The sequence below is a fragment of the Tenrec ecaudatus genome, chromosome 1, assembly GCF_050624435.1.
Source record: "Tenrec ecaudatus isolate mTenEca1 chromosome 1, mTenEca1.hap1, whole genome shotgun sequence".
Taxonomy (NCBI): Eukaryota; Metazoa; Chordata; class Mammalia; order Afrosoricida; family Tenrecidae; genus Tenrec; species Tenrec ecaudatus.
Window position 1 is genome coordinate 265,656,843 of NC_134530.1, and position 26,454 is coordinate 265,683,296.

General features: G+C 38.0%; 1 protein-coding gene across 1 annotated transcript in view; it reads left to right on the forward strand.

Moving 5' to 3' along the window:
- LYST (lysosomal trafficking regulator) overlaps positions 1 to 26,454 on the forward strand; it is a 264,929-nt gene that overhangs the window by 119,388 nt on the left and 119,087 nt on the right. The window contains exons 24-29 of the mRNA XM_075532181.1: positions 533 to 710; positions 1,491 to 1,660; positions 2,855 to 3,085; positions 9,389 to 9,555; positions 9,990 to 10,142; positions 14,137 to 14,328. Coding sequence (XP_075388296.1) covers positions 533 to 710; positions 1,491 to 1,660; positions 2,855 to 3,085; positions 9,389 to 9,555; positions 9,990 to 10,142; positions 14,137 to 14,328 — 1,091 coding nt within the window. The remainder of the gene's footprint in view (positions 1 to 532; positions 711 to 1,490; positions 1,661 to 2,854; positions 3,086 to 9,388; positions 9,556 to 9,989; positions 10,143 to 14,136; positions 14,329 to 26,454) is intronic.

Below are 26,454 nucleotides of genomic sequence, written 5' to 3' on the forward strand. Positions count from 1 at the left end.
TTTAATCTTTTATGCTTTCTTTTCTATTGAGGTGTTTTATCTGTTAGTTTTTTTAAAATGTTTTTCTTTATATGAAATACAGGATAATTAAATCACAAGAGACAATAACTGGATTAATGGTTCCTTGGGGGTCCTAGAGAGGAAGTCGTGGGGTAATGGGGAGCTCATAATGGCATATAAGAATCAAGAAAATGTTCTAAAACTGATTGTGGTATTGACTGTGGTATAACTTCTCTTATGTGATAGAACTATTGAATTGTATTATGTGTGAATTATATGACAATAAACATTTGAGAAAAAAGAAACTTGGAATTCTTAATTAAAAAAAGCACAAACCAAACCAAAAACTATCAGTGATATAAGTTGATGGTAAATTTGTTAGTAACATTTATACCAGAAAAGATTCTTTATATCTTATGAACATCTGTTTCAAGCGTTAGAGTGGCTATCACTACTAATGACAATTCTTAAGGTGATGTAATATACTCTTCTCCCTGATATTATCGTAACTAGACATTTTTGGCTGTTTTAGTACAACTGAAGATTGTTTAGTACCTATCTGCTGTGGATTATATGACCTCTTAAGTGGAGTTCTTCTTGTTCTGCCTGATATTATGCTAGAAGACGTGATGGACAAACTTATTCAAGCAGATACACTCTTAGTTCTTGTTAACCACCCATCACCTGCCATACAACAAGGAGTCATTAAAGTAAGGGCAATACCAGATAAGTGTTGTTTTAACTTAGAAAATTTCATGTATGTATAACTTGACATGTGCTATATATGTTCATGTAAACCCAAACATTTATTTTATAATTAAGATTGATGAGTTGATCTAGGAAACCCTGGGGGTGCAGTTATTAAAGTGCTTGACTGCTAACTGAAAGTTCAGCATTCAACTCAGCAGCTACTCAGTGGGAGAAAACAGTCTTCTCTAAAGATTTACAGTCTTAGAAACCCAAAATAGTCTGCTTTGTCCTATAAAGTTGCTAATGAGTCAGAATTGACTCATTGGCAATAAGTCTGATAATTTGTTATTCATAATTTATATGTATTTGCATTCCATTTTAAATCCTTCTCTGTTGATTTATATCAGTGTGCTTTATCATAAATATGCCAACAGATTCACATATTTTTCCACATACTAAACTATTTTGAAAAAACTATGAGGAAAAACTGTGCAGTTCATTGGAAATATGACCTGTGAGCTGATTCTGAAACATTTACTTCAGCTCTCAGCTTAGATGTCACCTTTTCAGAGAGACCATTCCAATCACATCAAAAAATAAGTCACTTTGTTTTGCTTTGGCAGTGCATATTCTTTTAAATCTTCTATGCATGTCTATAAATAATGAAATAAGTAATTCCTAAATATGTCACACTGGATCATTTAAATATACAATATAGTAAATATCAATATATGTTGATTGATGTTTCCTATAGCTGTTTAGTATATATCTTCTAAGTTGTCCTACATTTTTTTCTTTAGCTATTAGATGCATATTTCAACAGAGCATCTAAGGAACAAAAAGATAAATTTCTGAAAAATCGAGGTTTTTCCTTGTTAGCTAACCAGCTGTATCTTCATCGGGGAACACAAGAAGTTTTGGAATGCTTCATTGAAATGTTCTTTGGTAGAAGCATTGGCCTTGATGAAGAGTAAGTATAGCTTCCCCTTTACCATAACTAGAGATCTTTGGTGTTAGATCTTAAATGTAAAAGTTGAACTCATTTTTAAAATTATTTGGTCACCTTTAGCGAGGAAACAAGCATGTTGAAAGCAATTTTCTAGATGAATTAATTCATTATTTTTAATATATTCTTTCTCTTAAAACATCTTCCTTTACATTTTATTCATTACCTCAGAACCAGAGACAAATTAATGCTTCATTGAATAAAAATCGACAGTCAGTATTAACATGGGATTGCCTTGAGTTGGAATCAACTGGACAGTGAGCTGTTTATTAATCTGAGGTTAACGAGAAAGAAGTGGGCACAGGTAGTTTCTGTGACAGATTACGTGAGTGTTCCCTAGAGCAGAGCTCACTCCCCCTTAGGTGAAGGAGGAGGCTGATCTTGGTATTTCCAGATGTAGTGATGCTAAACTTTGGCTCCAGTGTAACACTGAAGGATTAGCGAATTAGTATGATAATAAAGGAAATGTTTTCTCTCAAACCACAAGTTTGGCAGAAAAGTTAAGCTGTCATTTCGTTATATGTCAGCGTAGAGCAAAATACCTCCTTATTGTAGTCAATAAATTTAGACCCTTGGGGAATTTATTTACCAATTGTGGTAAGGCCAGTACAATAGTACCTTACATTTGATCTTTTGAAATCTTACCTCATTTAATTCTTACAGCTGTTTTGAGAAAAATATGTTACATACTTGGCAGGTAAAGACAATGAGGTGCAAAATGCTAAAATAATTTTCCGTCATCACCGGCAAGCAGTGTTGGGGCAAGGACTCAAGAGTCCTTGCTTTTGCAAGGCCGCTTTCTACTAGCTCACTGCACCTATTAGGGAGCCAGGTAAAGCTTTTAAAATATTTATTGTTTCTTAAGTGAAAGACCAAGTGGTAACTTAAGTAGAAGTTACCGAGCAAATTCGTTTCCCATTCAGTAATGAACAGATTGTTCCTTGGCAAAAGTTCCAATCTATACGATGTGTCAATGCTCGCCTCATATCTAGTACTTGAAAAATGTAATGTTAAAAAAAGATTAAGAACTCTTGCTTTCCAAATTTATTTTTATAGCTTCAAAATTTAATTTTAAAACTGCCATGATTGTAACCACTTTTCTTATTTTGTGGCTGATTTCTTACTAATGTACTCATAACTGTATATTTTTCATTACAGATTTGATCTGGAAGATGTAAAGCACATGGAACTTTTTCAGAAGTGGTCTGTCATTCCAATTCTGGGGCTGATAGAGACTTCTCTGTATGACAACATACTTCTACATAATGCTCTTTTACTACTTCTCCAAATTTTAAATTCTTGTTCTAAAGTAGCAGATCTATTATTGGATAACGGTCTACTCTATGTTTTATGTAATACAGTTGCAGCTCTAAATGGATTAGAAAATAAGTAAGTTTAAGAATTTCTTTAAATTATATACTGGATAATTTAAACAGGGAAAACCTTAGTGCTAGTTTGCATTAAAGAATCTTGTTTTTAAAAATATTCTCAAAGAACATCTTTCCCACAACATTTGATTAGATGAAGTCAGTATGGTAAGAATTTAATTTTCAATAACATTTGGTTTAAAAGGTGTTTTTCTATCTAGGGAGATTTGGTGGCAATAATGGTCATGTTGTGCTGCTAACCACAAAGTCATTAGTTTAAAACTACCAGCCACATCTCTGGAGGAAAACGAGGCTATCAACTGCCATCAAGAGTGACAGTCTTGGAAATTCACAGGGGCAGGTCTACCGTGTTCTAAAGGGTAGCTAGGAATCACAATTAACCTGATGGCAGTGAGTAGTAAGAGTGATGTTTAGACATTTAGACAATGAGCACAAGTGGAATGAATTTATTTACCCTCAAATATATTTCCAGACGTCTACCATAATCATAAAACATGCTTTCTCTAAGTTAAAATTAGAGCCATCCACCATTGAGCACTCATGACACAGTTTTGCTTGTATTATATTCACACGACAACCCAAAGTACTATTATTATCCCCATCAGGAATAGAAAGTTGGCAATTAAAGAGATACAGTAATTTGAAGATCACATAGCTAGTAAGTACTGGAAAACTTGAAACCGAATCGGTGTCTCTTTAAAAGCCTGTGTTTTGAACTCACCATACTATCCTGTAATTACCATACTAAATCACTACTACCATAAATTAAGTTCTAAGAGCCAGAAATTACCTTGGCAAATGGCTGTCCACCAAATAACAACTTAAAAATATTTTAAATAGTTTCATTTAGATTTTGTGCCCCGGTATCTAAATTTGTGGCATGTAATAGAATTTTTTAGCATGATGTTAAAACTTAGCCTCCAGAACAAGCACATTGAGAAGCCCCATTGTTTTTTTCACATTAAAGCATGAGGTATATACTGTATTTTCCATCAAAAGCAGAGCCTATCCTTAGCAATTCTCTAGACCAGGGGTTAGGAACCTTTTTTTGTGCCAAGGGCCACATAGATATTTATAAAATCATTCATGAACCATGCTGGTCAAACATTTAATCAACTTGCCTCTAATGTAATGCTCCCTTGAATGGGGATAGATATTATCCTGTTACAGACAGCATTGTACTTCATGATAGATTGGAAATGCCCTTTTTGATGATAAATGTGGTACCATTATTCTTCAATCTGCCATCCTGAGCATTGTAAACCAGATGATTTTCTGATTCAAAATGGCGACTACCAGTCCAGCGCAGCTCACTACCACCTAGAATATGAATCTTTAAGTGTTTCATTTCATTCATTGTGACTTCCAGTTTTGCTGGAGTCATACTTGGTACACCCCAAATCTCAATGACTAATATTACTTTCAGCTGTCAGTTCTCATTTTGAGTTGGGCCCCATCAGCATAAAGACCCCAAAGGTTTTCCTCTACCCATTTCACTATAGCATTCTCTCCTTGGAGAAGGCAGCTCTTGCGTGGTCATATTTTGAGTGCCTTCCGACCTGAAGGCTCAGCTTCTGACACTATCTCTGACCATTTTCTGCTATCCATAAGGTTTTCATTGGCTGTTTCCTCTGACGTGGACAGCCTATTCCTTATTTGTAGTCTATTCTCAGTCTGGAAGCTTGGCTGCAACATTTTCACTTAGGCTGAACCTGGTAGTATTTGAAAATACCAGTTACATAGCTTCCAGAATCACAGCAACACAAAAACCAACACCGTAGGACAAGCTAACAGATAGGCTGAAGTCACATAGACTATAGATACCTCACAAAAAGGATCCATAGGTAACACCTTAATCAAGAAAAGGTTTAAGTTCTCAAGGATTTCTTTTTGCTTGGATTCACAATCAATGCTCATGGAAGCATCAGTTGAGAGACCAAATGATATATTGAAGTTGGCAGCTTATTCTTTCTTATAGTCTGTTCTTAGTCTGGAACCTCAACTGATACCTGTTCACTTTGGGTGATCCTGCTGGTATTTGAAATACCAGTAATGTAGTATTGCATCAGGTAAGTTGAGTAAATATGCTGGGGACACTGCTGGGTGGAGCTTTTGTAGTATCCATTTTTCCTACTAGAAAGCTCTGAGTAACTCCCTCTGAGTTAGTACACCCAGTGGTGTCGCCTGCTAAAGTTCTCTATGGTCACAGTGCATTTTTTCATAAAAGTAGTAGTTTTGCTAAAAAAAAAAAAAGTAGTTTTGCTCAAAAAAAAAAAAACTCTCGTTTTTTTTTTTGTGATGGCCGATTTAAGAGAATGGCATGCAGCTGTGAAATTTTGTTTCCTGCTCGAGAAAAATGCGACAGAAACTGTTGCAATGTTACAAGCACAGCACTGTGGGAAAAAAATAAAGTGTACAAAAGGTTTTCTCGTTTCAAAAAATGTGAAATGTTGATTGCTGACAAACCTTCTGGATACCTGTCACCTTCCCAAAGGGACAAAATTATCAGCAAAACTTGTGCACTTGTGCTCAAAGATCGAAGAAGGACCATTGAAGATATGGGGACATTATCTGGACTATCTTGGAGCTCAGTTCCACAAATTTTAATGGAAGATTTTGGAATGAGAATGTTTACTGTGAAATTTGTGCTTCGGGTTCTGACTGACCAGGAAAAAGAGTACCGAGAGGAAACATGCCATGCTCTGAAAGAACAGCTCCCAAGCGACCCAGACATTTGTCCCCAAAGTCATTACTGGTGACAAGACATGGCGCTTTCGGATGACCAGAAAACAAACATCAGTCAAGCCAGTGGAAGACACCATAACTACCTTGCCCCAAAAATGCTCATCAAGTGAAATCAAAGATCAAGACAAGGCTCAGTTGTTTTTTTTTGATGTGAGGGGGATTGTGCATTTGGAGTCTGTTCCAATAGGTCAGGCTGTTAATCAAGCTTCCTATTAGAGGTTCTGAAAAGATTGCGTAACCAAGAACACTTTGTTCTACTAGTACCTGGCATTCCATGATGCTCCTCTTCCTGACATGATCGCTGAAGACAAAATGGGTGAAGAAAGCTTATGGTGCCCAGCTATCAAAAGCTACAGCCTCTGGAGTCTTAAAAGTGAAGATAAACGAGTGGCCATCTAGCTCAGAAGCAACAAAGCCCACATGGAAGAATCACACCAGCCAGTGTGATCATGAGGGATGTGATCAGGTATCAGGCACCAGAGATCCAGACCAAAAAATCATATCAATGTGAATGAGGGGAAGTGCAGAGTGGAGACCCAAAGCCGACCTGTAGACAATTGGACATCCCCTTACAGAAGGGTCACAGGCAAGAGATGAGCCAGTTAGGGTGCAATATAGAACTGATGAAACATACACTTCCTCTAGTTCTTTAATACTGTTTCCACCACCCCCCACTCCCACTATCATGACCCCATTTCTACCTTACAAATCTGGCTAGACCAGAACATATACATGGGTACAGATAAGATCTGGAAACACAGGGAATCCAGGACAGATAAACCCCTCACGACCAATAATGAGAGTAGTGATACCAGGAGGTTAAGGGGAAGATGGGAAGAGAAGGGGGAACTGATCATAATGATCTACGTACAACCTGCTCCCAGGAGGACGGACAAGAGAAAAGTAGGTGAAGGGTGACATCGGTCAGTTTAAGACATGAAAAAAGATTAATTTATAAATGATCAAGGCTTCTTGAGAAAGGGAGCATGGCAAGGGAGGGGGGAATTTAGCTGATACCAAGGTTCAAATAGAAAGAATATGTTTTGAGAATGATGATGGCAACATATGTACAAATGTGCTTGACACAATGAATGTATGTATGGATTGTGATAAGAGCCCCCAGTTTTATATATATATATACATATATATATATCTGGAAGGGTCCTCGATAAAATGATTTTTTAATTGCATGACAATGTGCAACAAAAAAGGCCTGATTTGTGGCATACAGGACTGATTTTGCCACCACGACAATGCACCTGCTCACACAACCGTTTTAGTGTGCCAGTTTTTGTCAAAAACAGCCTGCCTGCCTTGCCCCATGTACCTTACTCACCTGACCTCATTTCGTGCGACTTCTTTTTGTTTCTGCGAATGCAGAGAGACATGAAAGAACAGCAATTTGATGAGTAGAAGAGGTGAAGAAAAAATGAGGGAGGTGCCATCAGACATCCAAACAGATGAGTTTGAAAACTGTTTCCAAGAATGGAATCACAGATTTGATAAATGTATTGAGTGTAATGGAGAGTACTTTGAAGGTGATAAGGTTGTTTTGTTAAAAAAAAATTATATATAGCTTTGAAAAATAAATAATGGGTTTTTTGGGGGGTACCCCATCCTACATTACACAAGACCTCTTTAAAGTATTGGAAAGCAAAGATGTTATTTTGAAGACTTAGATGCACCTAGCCAAAGCCATGTATTTTCAGTCACCTCGTATACATGTGATAGTTGGACAGTGAAGAAGAAAGACTAACAAGAATCGATTCATTTGAATTATGCTGCTGGCAAAGAATATTGAAAGGGCTGTGGTCTACCAAATGAACAAACGAATCTGTCTTGGAAGAAGTACAGCCAGAGTGCTCCTTAGAAGCAAAGATGGAGAGACTTTTTCTTACATACTTTGGAGATGTCATCAGGAGAGATTAATCCCTGGAGAAGGACATCATAATTTGGAAAGTAGAAGGGAAACAAAAGAGAGGAAGACCATGGACAAGATGGATTCACACCGTGGCTGGAACAGTGGGATCAAACAAGAACACGGGCAGTTGTGAGGATGGCACAGGACTGGGCAGTGGCTTGTTCGGACGTACATAGGCTTGCTATGAGTAGGAACTGGTTCCGGCACCCAACAGCCAAACAACGTGATAGCTGGAACTTCCTGGTTGGTGAAGTGTGTGATGTTAGTTGGTATTGATAATTTCTTAGGCATTATACATCCTTTATGCCAGCTGTCCTCCATCCCTACTCTAGACCAAAGGGGGATTTCTTGTACTTAGCTCAGATTTTGTTGAACAGCTATTTAAAGTCCCTTTTTTTAAAAAAAAAAGGCATATCCATTGTACAAAGTTCTGTAAAATCATCTTAATTAGAATATAGTATGTGAAGTTTTGGAATACATGTAGACACAGAGACTCAATGGCAGGAGTCAGGTTTATTGGAGGAAACCTGAGAGGGGCTTCTGACCTGAGTCAAAAGTTCTACTCTGTGCAGACTAGCAAGATTTTGTAGGTCTAGTCAAGGGAGTACCTTTGTGTGTGGGATGTGCAATTTGGCTAATTCCAAGAATCAGGATTATCTCCAGGATGTTTTTGAGGGTGGCGTTTTCTATGAGTCATTTTCAATACAGAAATTGCTAGAACTTCTATGTCAAGGAGTCCAGGAAGGAAAAGAATGTGTGGAACCTGATTGTGGTAGCAATCGTACAGTACAACTTGATGTGAATTAATTGTGGAATGATGTGATGCATCTATTAAATCCCAATTTAAAAAGATTTTTAAAAGGAAATTGCTGACACTTGGAATAGAAAATTGAGGATTAGAGAGACATAGGCTCATTTTAAAGATAGTTTAAAAATGCAGTTGCTCTCTTTATCAGGTGGTTAAAGACAATCATTCAGAACCCTAGTTTGATTTGCAAAACAAAGTCAGAGAGAAGGGTTTAGGTTCAGTACCACACACTGAGATAGCTGGTCAGAATTAAAAATTGAGGGACAGAAGGGATGAATTCATATATATTTATTATTTATTTGGTGCTTAACATATTTTTAAAGCATTTTTAGCATTAAAATAATTTTAACTTATAAAATGAAATTCAGTGATACTGGTTGATTTACTCAAATATTTTGAGTAATATTTTCAGAATATTCCTGTTGACACCCACACACTCTACCTTAAGTGTAGTAGAAAAACCTGCCTGCTTTAATCTTTACTTAACATTTGCCATCATTTACTATTTATAGTTATCTCCTTACTCGCCTGGTCTTCTGCAAGACAGTACATTTTTTGACAATAGTCAAAAGTGTGTTATTTCTCCTAGCATGCAACACTTGTATAATACTACAAAATAATCCAGCATAACACAAGCATGAATAAGTATTGAGTGTATGATTAAATGGTTAATGAATGTTGGTCACATGGGAATTTAACCAAATTGTCTTTGTTTGAAATGATTTGCTCTTATTCTTACACATGCTTTGTTATTAATTTTTTTGTTGTTCTTAGTTTTGTCCCGTTTTCTTTTATCTTTTTTGTTTGTTTTTGTTTTCTTTTATCTTTAGCATCCCTTTGAATGAATACAAATTGCTTGCTTGTGATATACAGCAACTTTTCAAGGCAGTTACAATTCATGCTTGCAGTTCCTCGGGCTCACAGTATTTTAGGGTGATTGAAGACCTTATTGTACTGCTTGGATATCTTCAAAACAGCAAAAACAAGAGGACACAAAGTAAGATCGAATTTTGTGGTTTGTGGGGAGTTGGATCATAGTAAAAAATGTTATATGAATTGAATCTTTTTCTTTGAAACTTTTGTTAAAAATATTTATCTTAATTTTGTGATCAGACTATTGCTTTTAAAAGAAGCCTTTTTAATCGGCAAAAATAAAGGAATAACACCTCGGTATAATACAATGAAATACATTTGTGAATTACGGCAGTCTTTTTCCATTGAATTTTGCATAGTGGCACCTCGAAATTGCTTTTAAATTGCTGGTTTTAAAATGTCTACTACCAACAAGATTTTTTGTTTACCAAAATTTTTAATGTACACCTTTAAATTAATGAAGCAATATTAGCTATTTAAATAAAATATAAAAATAAGTTTAATTGTAAAAACGAACAACAAATAGCTTGAAACCCATCTAGTGTCTTCTTTTTTTAGCTATGGCTAGTGCACTACAGTTTAGAGTTCTCCAGGCTGCTGTGGAGTTCATAAGGACCACTGCAAACCAGGACTCTGAAAACCTGACGGATTTATTTCAGTTGCCTTCCACTCCCCATCATGCAATGTTTCAAAAAAAGAAAAGCACTGCTGGTGAGTACTGAAATAATATTTTAATAATTATAGATGGAAGGTGGCCTTACCTTCCAAGTTATACCATTCAGATTTTAAATATTTTCAATGATTTTCACTATTTCATTCATCAAGTTAGGAAATACTCTAATTTTCATATATTTCTTTTTTTAAAAACATTTTATTAGGACTCATACAACTCTTATCACAATCCATACATACATCAATTGTATAATGCACATCTGTGCATTCATTGCCCTCATCATTTTCAAAGCATTTGCTCTCCATATATATTTCTTAATGTAAAAAGTCAAGCTATTTTAAGATGATCTTCTCAGAGGCGGCTATTCTTCACTCTTTCCAATACTGTTCTCAATTAGCTATTTCTTGAGTATCTTCCAGATGCCCAAACACGGGGATAAGTATTAGAAATATTCTGAAGAAAAGCAGACACAGTTTCTGCCCTTGTATAGGTTATAAAGTAGTGGGAAACATAAAAGTGGGAATAGATATTACAGGGTAATGTAGTTCAACATCAGTGATTAGGAGGAACCTTTGAGAAAGTGAGATTTCTATATAGACATGAAAAAATGTGAATGAAGCTAGCACAAGGAAGCATTGAAGCTAGAGTGAATGGCTTATGTGAAGGTCCTGAAGCAAGAAAGAAAGCCATTTAGCTTCCATAATGTCTGATCAACTTGTGCCTTAGTTAACACAATAGCCACCTGGCCATTTCCTATTTGGTCTATACTGTTTCCAAGTCAGCCTTCTCTTTCATTGAATAATAGCATTTTTATCACCCTGATTCTCAGAGTCCAGCATAGCTTCAAACTTGTTTGTCTGAGTAGCCTTTACCTACTAGCCCATTTTCTCATTTTTTTGATGACTCTAGTCTGTCATAAAAGAGCCCTAGTGGGACTGTAAGTTACGCACTGGACTGCTAATCATGGGGTCAGTGACTCAAACCCACCAGCCATTCTGCAGGGAAATGTGAGCTATGTGCTCTGTTAAAAGATGTATAGTCTCAGAAACCCTAGATAGAGTTGCTTTGAGTCAGAATAACTTGATGGAAGTGGGTTCTAGCCAAATACTAAACTTGGGCTAATCTTTTTCAACCTCTCTAAGTAAATGGAAGTTTCAACAAGCTAATGAAGCACTCACTCATCTATGACAGGAAATTTGGAAGACAGCTGCTTGGTCACCTGACTAAAAGAGATCCATATTTGTACCTGTTCCAAAGAAAGGTGCTGCAACAGAGTGCTCAAAGAATACTATCAATAACCATAGTACAATCAGTAACATCACACAGAAGCAAAATTTTCCTGAAGATCACCCAGCTGCAGTCGCAGCAGTTCATTGACGGGGAGCTTCCCAAGGTTCAGGCCGGATTAGAATGAAGACATGAAACAAGGGATATCATTGCTGATGTTAGGTGAAATTTGATTGAAAGCAGAGAATACCAGAAAGATGTTTACTTGTGTTTTATTGACTGTACAAAGGCATTCAACTGTGTGGATCGTAAACAATGGATATTCTTAGGAAGAATAGGTATTCCAGAACACTTCTTATACTCATCGAGAATTTGTACATGGATCAAGAGGCATTTGTATGAATAAAACAAGGGAACACTGCATGGCTTAAAATCTGAAAAGGTGTGCGACATGGTTTTGTCCTCTCCCCATACTTATTCAATCTGTATGCTGAACAAGTAATCAGAGAAGCTGATTTATTTGGAGATACTTAATTGTCTGAAGGTAAATGTGACATCGGGATTGGACAGAGGTTTGTCAACAATGTATGGTATGCAGGTGACACAACTTTGCTTGCTGAAAATGAGAACGATTTGAAGCACTTGCTGATGAAGATGAGGATCGCAGCCTTCAGTGTGGATTACAACTCAATCTGAAGAAAACAAAAGCTCTCACAACTGCACCGATAGGTTACATCATGAAAAATGGATAAAAACATTGACGTTATCAAGGAGTTTGCCTTGCTTGGATCCACAATCAATGCTCATGGCAGCACTGGAAGCAGTCAAGAGATCAAATGACACAGTGCATTAGGTAAATCTGCTGCACAAGGCTTCTGTAGAGTGTTGAAAAGCAAGGATGTTTACTTGGAACATTAAGGGGAGCCTGACCAAGCCATAGTATTTTCATTCACCTCATACGTATGTGAAAGTTGGACATTGAATAAGGAAGACTGGAGAAGAATCATGCATCTGAATGGTGGTGCTGGTGAATGTTGAAAGTGCTGTAGGATGCCCAAAGAACAAACAAAACTGCCTTGTAAAAAGTACAGCCAGCATGGTCCTTACGCACAGGTAGCAAGCTTCTTCTCGTGTACTTTAGACATGTTGTCAGGAGAGACCAGTCCCCAGAGAAGGACATCAGGCATGGTGAAGTAGGAAGGCAGCAACAAGGAAGAAGGCCCTCAACAATAGGCTTGACACAGTGCTGCTACAGTGCACTCAAGCATAAGAACAGTGATGGGGATGGTACCGGAGCAAGCAGTGTTTTGCTTGTTGTACATTAGGTCACTGTTAGCACCTAATGACAGGGAAATGCCGTTGCTGAAAGCCATATAAGTTTTACAGAATTCTACAAATTTCAAGCTTGATTTTAAAAATCTTAAAAGTCACTCGATGTGGCTGCTTCAATTTACAGATCCTCAGAGGCCTAGAAGTAGTGATGCCCGGAATGGAAGCCCTGCACCCTATCTTTGGGGGCTGCGCCACCTCTGCCCACTGTTTAACCCATATTTGCTCTTTTAGGACCTGTCTCCTATCATTGCTTCCCGTTTTACATAATTCCTTTATTTAAATTGTGTTCTTATTAATCCGGTTTATAAAATATCTCTATATATGTTACATTGTTGCTTTGTAATTGTTGGTGATTATTAATTGTTTATGTACCATAAAAACTGTCAGAGATGTAGACATTAGAAAGAAATTGCATATAATAGGGACTTTGTCTGCCAATGTTGTTCTTGAATGAACCCAGGAAAGGAATCTTTTTTCTTATTTGCTACGTTTTTGCTTCAAAGATGATTCTACTCTCCAAATTGTATTCACATATTAAGGATACTGATGAGTTAACTAAAATACTGGCCAGTCTAAGATGCTGTTAGAATATTTAATATCTTATAGGATGTCATTAAAATCTATTATCAAAACTTACTCATATGTAATTAATTTTTGTAGACACCACTTATGACCATTATGTTTTCATAATTTAGAATGAAGCTTCAGTTCCAATGAAGGGTTCCATTATTCCTGACTTACCAAGATGATATTTTGGTTCTGATGTTTAATTTGCAATTCCCTACTCTATCAGCCTGTTGAATCAAGAGTCATCCCCATATTTTCACCTGGGTCCGTTGCCTATGTATTATCTCCTGGAGCATGTGCAGTAGCGGCACGGGAATGTTACTCCTACCTATTCATCTGAGCAAACATCTGCATACAATTGTTTCATAGGATTGAATTCTAACTTATGTGTATGCCTCAAATCAGGTTAATAATAAATCATTAGGATTATATTATTAGTCTTTTTTTATTTCTGTACTTTTCTTTGACTGATATTTACCTTGTCACAATTCACCCTTTTCAAAACTAATAATCCAAAAACAGTAACATTCTGGTGAAAATATAAGTGCTGTAAAAATCTGTTGATGATAAGGATGAAGCAATGAAGTGAAATAGTAAAACCTTCTGAACAATTTAAGCCTATTTAATACAGAAGTATCAGCCTTTGCCAGTGAAATCTATCATGTTAAGCGCTGTCATATATTTTGTACATTCTTTCTTTAGCATTTGTAAGTAGCATACCCTTCTTTAAAGAGGAGTAAAAATCACTTTCTCTTAACCAGTCTTTTCTTTGTGTAAGTTCATGTTAAATAAGCTTCTTTTGATGGTCTGAAAATCAAAAATTGCAATAAAAATAGTTTACTTGGTGAGGTTATAGACTGCTTCTTTGTTAACATTGACATTTGATGTTTTAATTTATGGTTGTAGGACCTCGAAAATTTCCCCTTGAGCAAACTGATTCACTTCTGGTAAAAATGCGTTCAGTGGCAAGTGATGAGCTTCGTATGTTGATGCAGCGGAGAATGAGCCAAGAAAACCCTACCCGGGCAACTGAAACAGAGCTAGCCCAGCGACTGCAGAGGCTAATCGTTTTAGCTGTTAACAGGATCATTTATCAAGGTAGGCCTCCAGAGTAAATTCCTCCTATGTCAGATCTTGTATTAAAAGGGAACTCATTTAAGGGATAATTGTTTAGGTTTCAAATGTATAAATAGCATATTTTTACATTTCTTAATATTTAAACTATTCAAGTAATTTCTTGTTTTGAACTGACAGCCTTCAATAAAAATCCACTTTTTAATGTGTTAAACAAAGGCCTGGATTGATCATTGAATTTGAAACAGTATGGTACTTCCATTGTATTTTTTAATTAAACTTGTGTTTTGAGATCATTTAGATTCACCTGAAGTTGTTAAGAAAATAAAAATTTTTTGAAGGGTACAGTTCTGTGTCCCCTTTATCCAGTCTCCTCAGTGGTAACTGTAGAACACTCTCACTGCCGGGACACTGACATTGGTACAGTCAGGATACGGAACATTTCCATCCCCATTAGGAGTTGCTTATCTTACTCTTTTAAAGCGATACACAATTCCCTCTTGTCTCCATCCCCTCCATAACCTTTGGCAACTTTTAACCTCAACAGAGCTATAATTTTATCATTTCACAAATGTTATATAAATGGAATCATGCACCATGCCTATCAGATTAATACATATCATAAGAAAGCAAGGAGGACAATGAAACAGTAACTATATGGTAGTTTCTACCCACCTTTCATTGAACAACATGAAAGAAAGAGATTTGAACCAAAATCTAACGACTCCCAAATCCATAATTTTGGGATAGCAGCCAATGGAATATGCTAGTTCCTTAAATCTGCTACAGGTGATTTTGAGGGAAAGCCCCATTTGCTCAGTTGGGTTTTCACATAGAACACTGCCAGTGTGACCTATGAAGAATGCTGTGCACCTAGAAGAAAACAGCGTCTAGAATCCCAGTGGTCTATAGCACACAGCCTGGGTCACCCAGGGCGGAATGGAAACTAAATGAAAAGTCTCCAATTAGGAACAAAGTACAGGGTGTATTCTCACCTTGGGGTCTATGTATGGTAAGTGGCTTTGTTTTGTTTTGTTTTTTTCCACATGAGAAGTTTCCCCTCCTGTTTTACCCACCAACAGAAATAATAATCACCTTCCCTGAGACATACTTGCCCTCTACCCCTCATCTCGACTTGCATTTCCAGTAAGGTTTGTTTATCACTCTGTGGAAGTGTCTGTTGATTACTGGGGACCTTAGAACAATGTTGTATGGCAGCCATTGAATGGTTCTGACCCTCCGCCCAGCTGAGGTGAGAGCTTCTCTGTCAAAGTTGATGTACGTATGAAGGGAGTGATATGTGGCTCGTGGGCACTAAGTAGGCTCTGTACTCTGTTGTTTGGGAAACAGGATTAGAAGATTGCATGACTGGGGGCAGAAGCCTGCTTTCTTACTGTCTCTCCTTATAGTAGATTCATACAATATCAGTCCTTCTCTGATTGAATAACTTCACTCGGCATAATGGTTTCCAGGTCTATCTGTGTCATGAGGTGTTTCATTGATACTTTTTTCAGGGATGCATAGCATTCTCTTGTGTGCGTGTACCAGTGTTTCACTATCCACGCTTCTACTGATGGGTACGTGGGCTGTTTTCATCTTCTTGTTATTGTGAATTGTGCTGCAGTGAACACGGGGAAGCATATGTCTGTTAATGTTCTGTCTCTTAATTCTTTCTGGGACAGGCCCAATTGTTTTCGGTATATTGCTTTTGAAATGGTTGCCCACCAGCATTGTACACCATTTGTTCTCTCTTTTTTTAACTGGCTTATTATTCTAGACATAAGGCAGTATCTCATTGTCTTCATGTGCATCTCCTAAATGACTAGTGCTCATGAGCGTTTCCTCATGTGTCCATTAACCTTTCCAGTGTCATCCCTTATGAATTGTCTATTCATGTTCTTTGCTCACCTACTAATTGGATTACCGTATATACTAGAGTATAGCCCAGTTTTTCCGGCACATTTTTAATTCAGTTTTTGTGGTAAAATTAGGTGCCTCCGTGGATATTCGGGTTGGCTTATACTCACATATAAGCTAACTCAAATATCAGCCAAGGCACCTAATTTTACCACACAAACTACATAAAAATGTGCTGAAAAACTCGGCTATTCACGAGTGTATACGGTAGGTTGCATTTGGTTTCTTGTAATAATGTTTTGTGGTTTGCTACGTAGGTCTTTTGTTTCTTTAGTTATTCCTAGGTATTTCTTCTTTGTTTATTGTAAATGATATGTTCTTGATGTCTTTTGGAGCTGTCATCACTGCCATATAGGAATCTGATTGATTTCTGATTGTCAATCTTGTATCCTGCTGCTTTACCAAATCCCTCAAATGTTCTCAACAGTCTTTTTATGGGTTCTCTCTCTGTAAAAGCAAATAATCTACAAATAAGGAAAGCTTTAGTTTTTCTTTGCCCAATTGTAGTTCCTTGATTTCTTTTGTTTTCCAATGATTCTGGCTAAGCCTTCCAGCACAGTGTTGAAGAAGTGTGAGGATGAAGGGCGCCCTTGTCGAGGTCTCATTACCAGGGGATATGTGGCCAGTGTTTTCCCAATGAATATGATTTTGTCTGTTCACATATAACCCTAATTATGTTGAGGAGTTCCCCTTCTATTCCTATTTCATTGAATTTTCTTATTAGAAATGGGTGTTTGCCATTGTCAACTGTTTTTCTGCATATAATGATATGATAATATGGTTCTTATTCTTTGTTGTATTTATGTGGTGGATTATGTTGACTGTTTTTCAAATGTTAAACCATCCTTGCTTCCCTGGTACTGAATCCCACTTAATTTTGATGAAGTGTTTTTTAATAAGTTCTTGGATTCTATTGACTAGAATTTTGTTGAGAATTTTTGTATTTATGCTCATGAGAAATGTTGGTCTGTAATTCTCTGTCTTTGTTGGGTCAGTTCTTGGTTTGGAAATTAGGGTTATGCTAGCTTCATAGGAGGAATTTGAGAGTTTGATGTCTGTTTATATATTCTAGAATAGTCTGTGTAAAATTGGTGACAGCTCATTTTGAATGCTTAGAAGAATTCCTTTGGTAAGCCATCTGCTCCTGGGCTTTCCTTGCTTAGGGATTTCTTAAAGACCTTCCTTATTTCTTCTTTGATTATTGGTCTCTTAAGGTTTCCTACATCTATTAATTTTGGTAGTAGGTGTATTTCTAGATATTGTTCAATTTCTCCTAAATCATCAAGTTTGTTGGAGTACAGTCTTTTGTGGTAATGTGTATTATTCTTTTATTTAATTTGGATCTGTTCTGATGTCACCCCTTTCATCTCTAATTCTAGATATTTGCATCTTTTTCTTTTCCTTTGTTAAGTTTGCGAGCAGTTTGTCAGTATTGTTAATCGTTTCAAAAACCAGCTTCTTGTCTTATTCATTTGTTCCCTTGTTTTTCTGTTCTCCAGTTCATTTATTTCCACTGTAATCTTTATGATTTTTTTCCTGTTTTTGTTGGAGAGTTTATATTTTTGCCTTTACTTTAGCTGTTGGAGGTGTTGTGATAAAATGTTGGTTTGAAAATTTTCTCCTATTTGTTTAAATGTGCATCGATTGGTATAAATTGCCCTCTGAAACAGCTTTTGCTGTGTCCCAAGGTTTTTGTATGAAATGTTACCATTCTTACTTGTTTCAAGAAACTTAAAAATAATAATCATAGTATTTTATCATGAGGTTTTTACGCAGATGGTTTGGTGACATTGGTCACACTTTTCACAACTCATAGTTTCCATTTCTAGCCATCTAGTTTTGTGCTCCCTTACCTTCTCGTCTATATGAGACTGTTCTCAGTGACTTTTTTTTTTTAAGAAATCATTTTATTGGGGGCTCATACAACTCTTATCACAATCCATACATTGTGTCAAGCACATTTGTACATTTGTTGCCATCATCATTCTCAAAACATTTGCTTTCTACTTGAGCCTTTAGTATCAGCTCCTCAGTTTATTCCCTCCCTCCCTGATCCCCACTCCTTCATGAATCCTTGATAATTTATAAAATATTATTAGTCATTTCTTACACTGTCTGATGTCTCCTTTCACCCACTTTTCTGTTGTCCATCCCTCAGGGAAGAGGTTGTATCTTGATCCTTGTCATCGTCATCGTTCCACCATCTCTCTACCCCACCTTTTCTCCCCCACCTTCTCTCCACCCTCCAGATATCACCCCACCTTCTATCCACCTTCTCTACCCCACCTTCTCTCCACCCTCCAGGTATCACCACACTCAGCACTGGTCCTGAAGGGATCATCTGTCCTAGATTCCCTGTGTGTCCAGTTCCTTTCTGTACAGGTGTAGATCCTCTGGTCTAGCTGGATTTATAAGGTAGAATTGGGATCATGATAATGGGGGAGAGAGGAAGCATTTAGGAACTAGAGGACAGTTGTATATTGCAGCCACCTGGCTCAGACGCAACAAAGGCCACGTGGAAGAAGCACACCAGCCTTTGTGACCATGAGGTGTCGAAGGGATCAGGTTTCAGGCATCCACGAATAAAGAATCAAATCAATGTGAATGGGGGGGAGTACAGATTGGCGACCCACGACTCATCTGTAGGCAACTGAATATCCCCTTACAGAAGGGTCACGGGGAGAAGACAAGCTAGTCAGGGTGCAGTGTAGCAATGGTGACTGACTTTTAAAGGAAGCACAGGTTCAGTGTTTTTTAAAACATTTATTGGTGGGCAGGTATATTTGTATTAGAATAATTTATTTTCTTAAATCCTTTATATTTCCCCTTTCTTCTTTCTTTTCTATAAAAAGTACCTGTTCGGATTTATTTATCTGTAACCTATAGCATTTCTTTGAAAAAAAAAAACCTAGATTTTATAATTATTATTAAATACTTTTATTGGGGGCTCTTACATCTCTCATCACAATCCATACACTCATCCAGCGTGTCAAGCCCATTTGTACATATGCTAACATCATCATTTTCAAAGCATTTTCTTTCTACTTGAGCCTTTGATATCAGCTCCTCATTTTCCCCCCTTCCTCCCTCATGAACCCTTGATAAGTTATAGGTTATTATTTTCATATTTTACATCATCCTCTGTCGCCCTTCACCCACTTTTCTGTTGTTTGTCCCCCTGAGAGGAAGTTATATGTTGATCCTTGTGATTGATTTCCCCTTTCTCCTCCCACCTTCCCCTTATCCTCCTGGGATCTCTATTGTTGGCCCTGAGGAGCTTATCTATCCTGGATTCCCTGTGTTGCAGACTCTTATCTGTAGCAGTGTGCATGTTCTGGTCTAATCTGATTTATTGGGTAGAATTGAGGTCATGATAGTTGGGGGAAGGAAGCATTAAAGAACTAGAGGAAAGTTGAGTGTTTCATCAGGGCTATACAGTACCTTGACTGGCTCATCTCTTCCTATGACCCTTCTGTGAGGGGTTGTCCAATTATCTACAGATGGGCTTTGGGTCTCCACTTCATTGTCTCCGCCATGGGTATGATTTTGTTCTGGGTCTTAGATGCCTGATACCTGATCCCATAGACAACTCATGATCACATTGACTGATGTGCTTCTTCCATGTGGGCTTTACTACTTCTCAGTTAGATGGCTGCTTATTTTTCTTCAAGCCTTTAAGACCCCAGACACTATATCTTTTGATAGCCAGGCATCATCAGCTTTCTTCACATTTTCTTGTGCACCCATTTTGTCTTCAGCATCATGTGGGAAGGTAAGCATCATAGAATGCCGGATTATTAGAACAAAGTGTTCTTATGTTAAGGGAGTATTTGAGTTGAGACCCAATGTCCATCTGCTACCTTAATTAATAACATGGATATAAGTACATAGATCTATTTCTCTATTGTTTATATAGATATATTTGCATACGTGCATGCCTGTATTTAGACCTCCATAAATGTCCTCTATTTCCTTTTACTTGCCTCTTGTCCCACCATCATGTTCAGCCTTCATTCGGGTTTACTGATTCCTCACTGCTACATTGCCCTTGATTAAGCCCCAATAGGCATCCTATGCCCTTCTCTCCATTGATTTTAGTTCACTTGTTGTTCTCTGGTCCTTGGGTCCCCCCATTCCCCACCTTCCTTTCTCCCATCTCCCCTTCTCCCATATCCCTCCAGAATCATTGGCCCCCTTCTTTTCATCTTGGAATTGTTTACCCCGTCTATCTTATCTAGATAGACATGCAGAGACATTAATAAGTGCAAAAATCAGGCAGAGCCAAACAAAACAACAAAGGAAGTAAAAACCAACAAAACAATAACAAAACCAAAAAGGAAATAACAACAAAAAAGAAAGCCACTGACAAAAGTGGAAAAGCCTATAAATAGTTTAAGGTCTGTTTGTTGGCCTTTGGGAGTGTTTTCCGGTCGAGTCTGATGGGGTGCCACACTACCCCCAAAGTCTACTTTTGGTATTCCCTGGGGACTTTGTTGCTCTGTTCCCCAGGCTGTTCTGTTGCACGCCCTTAGTGTTTAGCCCCAGTGTGGTGGGGGGTCACATTGGGCACAGTTCCCGCACCGTGTCTCGTGGTGGGGCTGGCACTATGGTCCTCTTTGTACATTATCTGCTCTGAGCAGGAATATCGCCCTTGGGACTTGGTGGGCCAGAGTGTGTTCCCCTTCCTCTCCATCCCTCTTCATTTCTCCTGTGTGTTCTAATCAGACATGCTTCTCTTCCCAAGCTGTAGCTTCAGTGCTGTCCTCTGAAGTACATTCTTCAGAGTGGGGGTGGGGTGGCCACATAGTTGGGATTGGGGCCGACCCCACAGACCTCACTGTGTACAAATTTGCGGTGCCTTGATATCTTTTCTATTTTACAAACACTATAATGATATCCCTTGTTTAATTTTTTTAATTGATCATTTAGGTCACCCCCCCCCTTATCAGGCTTATTAATGATTTTCAAATTTTACTGGGTTTTTTTTTTCTCAAAGAATCAGCTCTTTGTTGGATTGATTTTTCACTATTTTTTCTGCTTCCTGCTTCACTGATTATCTGCTTTTCTCTTTGTTGTATTCTTTATTCTGCTTGCTTTGGTTTTATTTTGCTATTCTTTCCCAGTTTCTTGAGATAGATTATTGATCCAAGATTTTCTTCTTCTCTAATGTATGTATGAAGTGCTATATAACATGCAGGGTAATTATATTAGGCAGGGTTTCCCAGAGAAACAAAAAGGATAGGTTTATACAGCAAAAAGGAATGTAATAGCCAATTAGTCCACACAACAGTACAAAGGTTCAGTTCAGCTCACTTCTGTGAGCTCACTTGAGATACTGCAAGTCCTTCAACTCATCTGGGGTGCTGGGTCTAAAGTCAAGGAAGCAGAGAGTGGAATCCTCCCTCTGGCAAGGCAAACAAAGTCTGACCACAGGCAACAAACAGAAGGGTGGTTCACTACCTACAGTCAGTAGCTCCAGAGCTTAGCGAAGCAGGCTTTGATGGGATATCGAATGCAAGCAATGCAAGGCTACAGAATCCACCAGCCTCAAGCCCAAGCCCCAGCGATGTACACACCAGCAGCGTAGCAAAGCAAGTATCAAAGGAGTCTCAAGCTTTGGCAACATGATCCATGGGTTGGCTTGGCACACAGGTAGTGCAGCTCACAGGTTGAGGCAGAGAACTAGCTGAAGCAGCAGCACGCTCCAATCAAGAGAGAGGGGGGCAAGCCTTGCAGAGCCATTTCTCTCTTTACCCTCCAATCAGATTGTGACCTGATTAATCACAAATGTTCCTATTGGCCAGGTTGGCACAAAAAACCAATCACATATTTATTTTCATTCACTTTAGTGTGAGTGGGTGTTTTCATTTCTCTTTATACTTCCTCTTAGACCTGTGGATTATTTAGAAGTGTGTTTTTTTTTCTAATTGCCTTTTTATTCATTAGTTGTTTAATTTCAGTGTGGTGGTCGGACAACATACTTTGTTTGATCTCAGTCCTATTCTTTAATTTATTTTTGTTTTATGATCCATATGTGATCTATCTTGAGTACTGTAAAAAAGTGTGCGTTCCACCGAGGCAAAACACTAAGGGCATGCAGCAGAACAGCAAAGGGTGCAGAGCAAGGAAGTCCCGAGAGAGTACCAAAAATAGACTGTGGGGCCAGGGCATGACATTCCATCAGACTCAACCAGAAAACACTCCTACTGCTCAAAAAACAGACCTTGAACTATTTACAGGCTTTTCCTTTTTTTGTCATTGGTTTTTTGTTTTGTTGTATATTGTTGCTTGGTTTTGCTCTGTCTTGTTTTTGTGCATGTTATTATCTTTGCAGGTCTGTTGAAATATGATAGGTTGGATAAGCAATCTGGAGGAGAAAACAACGGGACCGACAGTTCTGGGGACAGTGGATAGGGGAAGTGGGGGAAAGGGAGTGGTATTAACAAACCCAGGGACAAGGGGACAACAAGTGATCCAAATTCAGTGGCAAGAAAGGTGTAGGAGGTCTGGTAGGGATTGATCAAGGGTAATATAACTGAGAGGAAATACTGAAACCCCAATGAAGGCTGAACATGATAGTGGGACAAGAGGAAAATGAAAGGAAATAGAGGAAAGAACTAGGAGGTAAAGGGCATTTATAGAGGTCTATAAAGGCATGTACATATGTAAATATTTCTATATGATGATGGGGAAATAGATCTAAGTGCATATATTTATAGGTTTTGTATGAAGGTAGCAGATGGACATTAGGCCTCCACTCAAGTAATCCCTTAATGCAATAACACTTTGTTCTATTAAACTGGCATTCCGTGATGCTCACCTTCCCAAAATGATCACTGAAGACAAAGCAGGTGGATAAGCAAATGTGGTGAAGAAAGCTGATAATGCCCGGCTATCAAAAGATATAGCATCTGGGATCTTAAAGGCTTGAAGGTAAACAAGACGCCATCTAGCTTAGAAACAGCAAAGCCCACATGGAAGAAGCACACCAGCCTATGTGATCACAAGGTGTCGAAGGGATCAGGTATCGGGCATCAAAGAACAAAAAATTTTATCAATGTGAATGAGGGGGTGTGCGGAGTGGGGCCCAAAGCCCATCTGTAGGCAACTGGACATCTCCTTACAGAAGGGTCACAGGGAGGAGATGAGCCAGTCAGAGTGCAGTGTAGCAACAATGAAACTTACAACTTTTCTCTAGTTCCTTAATGCTCCCGTGCCCCCCCCACCCCACTATCATAATCCTAGTTCTGCCTTACAAATCTGGCTAGACCAGATGATGTACACTGGTACAGATAGGAACTGGAAATACAGGGAATCCAGGACAGATGATCCCTTCAGGACCAGTGGTGAGGGTGATGATACTGGGAGTGTAGAGGGAAGATTGGGTAGAAAGGGGGAACCGATTACAAGGATCTACATATAATGGCCTCCCTGGGGGATGGACAAGAGAAAAGTGGGTGACGGGAAACATTGGACAGTATAAGACATGAAAAATAATAATAATTTATAAATTATCAAGAGTTTATGGAGGGCGGGGATGAGGAGCTGATGATATCAAGGACTCAAGTAGAAAGCAAATATTTTGAGAATGATGAGGGCAACAAATATACAAATGTGCTGGACAAAATGGATGGATGTATGAATTATGATGAAAATTGTACGAGCCCCTAATACAGTGATTTAAAAAAAAAAACAGTTCTGCTATTGTTGGGTAGAGTTGTCTGTAAGTGTTGATTAGCTCCTGCTGGTTGTTGTTGGTGTTGATGTCTTCTATATCCTTTCTGCTCTTCTGCTTAATTCTCTTTTCAATTCTTGAAAGAGAAGTCACTAATTATAAAAGCATATTTATATGTTTTATTGTTTTTTGCTTCACAAATATTTTATCTGTGTTGTTTAGTGCCTCAACATTTAGGGTTCCTATGTTCTTCATAGATTTAACCTTTTGTTACTATTTTTAAAATCCCTTTTTGGTAATTTTTATAGTTCTAAAGTTTGTGTGATATTAGTATATAGTCACTAATGCTTTCCTTTTTACCAGCAATTTTATTGGCACACAATTTACATATTATACAATTGACTAGTTCAATTGTTAAGTCATATCAAGGGGAGATTGTACAATCACCACCACATCCATCCTAGAACATTTCCTCCCTGGATGGTTGAATCACCCCAAAATGAGCTGTACAATCACAGTCATGGTGCTTTTCTTTGAAGCATGTTCTCATGATTTTTTTCATTCTTTTATGTTCAACCTGCACATAATTTTATATTTTAAGTGAGTTTGTTGAATAGAGTATATTGTTGTTGTAGAATGTAGTCCATTCTAACTCTAGCCACCTTATCGATGTACAATAGATCAAAATACTGCCTGGTCCTGACATCCTCATAATTGTTTTTATGTGTGATCTCATTTTTGTAGTCACCCTGTAAATCCATCTCCTCGAAGCTCTTCCTCTCTTTCACTGCTCGTCCACTTTACCATGAATGAGATCTGTTTTCAGGGACTTATCTCTTCTAATAACATGTCCAAAGTACATGAGACAATCTCTCGCTATCTAGCATCCAAGGAGCATTCTGGTGCGCTTCTTCCAAGTCAGATTTGGTAGATGTTTTGCAGACCGTGGTACTTTCAGTATTATTCACCGACACCGTGAGTCATCTGCATCCATTCTGCTTTGCCCTTCTTTATTTAATGTCCAACTTTTGCATACACCTGTGGGAATTGAAAATTCCAGGACTTGGGTCAGGCACACCTTAGTCTTCAAAGGAAACCCTTCACTCTTTAACACTTTAGAGAAATCCGGACAGCATATTTATCCTTTGCAATGGTTTGTGTAACTTCCTGACTGGTACTTCCACATGCATTTAGCGTGTATCCAAGCAAGATGAAATATTTTTTAAGGTGAAATCTTAGATAACTTGAATCTTTTCTTCATTTATCATGATGGTGTCTATTGGTGCAGTTGTGAAGATGTTGGCTTTCTTTACATTGAGTTGTAATCCATACTGAAAGCTGCAGTGATTGATGTTTATCAGCAAGTGCTTCAAGTCTCCCTGGATTTCAGCAAGCGAGGTTGAACCATCTCTGTATTTTAAGTTGTTAATCAGCCTTCCTCCAATCCTGATGCAATCTTCGAATAGTCTGTCTAGCATCTTGGATTGTTGGCTCACCATACAGATTGAAAAAGTATGGTGAAAATATAGAACCCTGATGTGCACGCTTACTGATTTTAAACCAGTGTTTCCTGTTCTGTTCAGTTGACTGCTGCTTGGTCAATGTATGGGGTCCACATGAGTACAATGAACTGTAATGGAATTCCCATTCTTCTCAAGGTTCTAATTAGTTTGTTATGACTCCCACAGCCTAATGCCTTTGGATAGTCAGTAAAAGACAAGTAAACATCTTTCTGGTGTTCTCTGCTTTCAGCCAAGATCCACCTGATAGCATCAATGCTATCTCTTGTGCCACATCCTCTTCTGAATCCAATTTGAATTTCTGAGAGCTCACTGTCAATGGACTGCTGAATGACCTTCAATACACCTATACTTGCATGTGATACACATTATATTATTTGATAAGTTCCATATTCCGTTGGGTTACCTTTCTTTGTAATAGGTACAAATATGGATCTCTCTCCATTAGTTAGCCAATGAGCTATCTTCCAAATATCTTAGCACGGGTAAGTGAGCGCTTCCAGTACTTCATCAGCTTGTTGAAGTATTTCTATTGGTATCCCATCAATCCCTAGAACCTTGTTTTGACTAATGCCTTTTTTTTTCCTGCCCCAGTCCCCCCTGGCTAATGCCTTCAGTTCAGCTTGTACTTCTTCCTTCAGTACTGTTTGTTCTTGATCACATGCTACCTCTTGAAATGACTGAAGGTTGACTAGTTCATTTTGGTGCAGTGATTCTGTGTATTCCTTCCATCTCCTTCCATATAACTAGGCCATGATTTTTAATCTAGTGTGCCAGTTTCTGTTTTTTCATTGTTATATTAGGACCACTTATTTAACATAATTATTGCTGTATTAGGACTTAAGTCTGTCACTTTCTTGTTTTGATTTGATTCCTGGTTATTCTTTGCTTTCAGTTGTTCTTGCTCCTCTGTTTTCTTCCGCCTTCCTGTAGTTTACTTGAATACTTATTAAAGTTTCATTTATCTATAGTTTGTGGCTTGTATGTTCCTTCAAGTCATTATCTTTTCACTAAAAGTTAAACAGCTTTTTGCTTTTT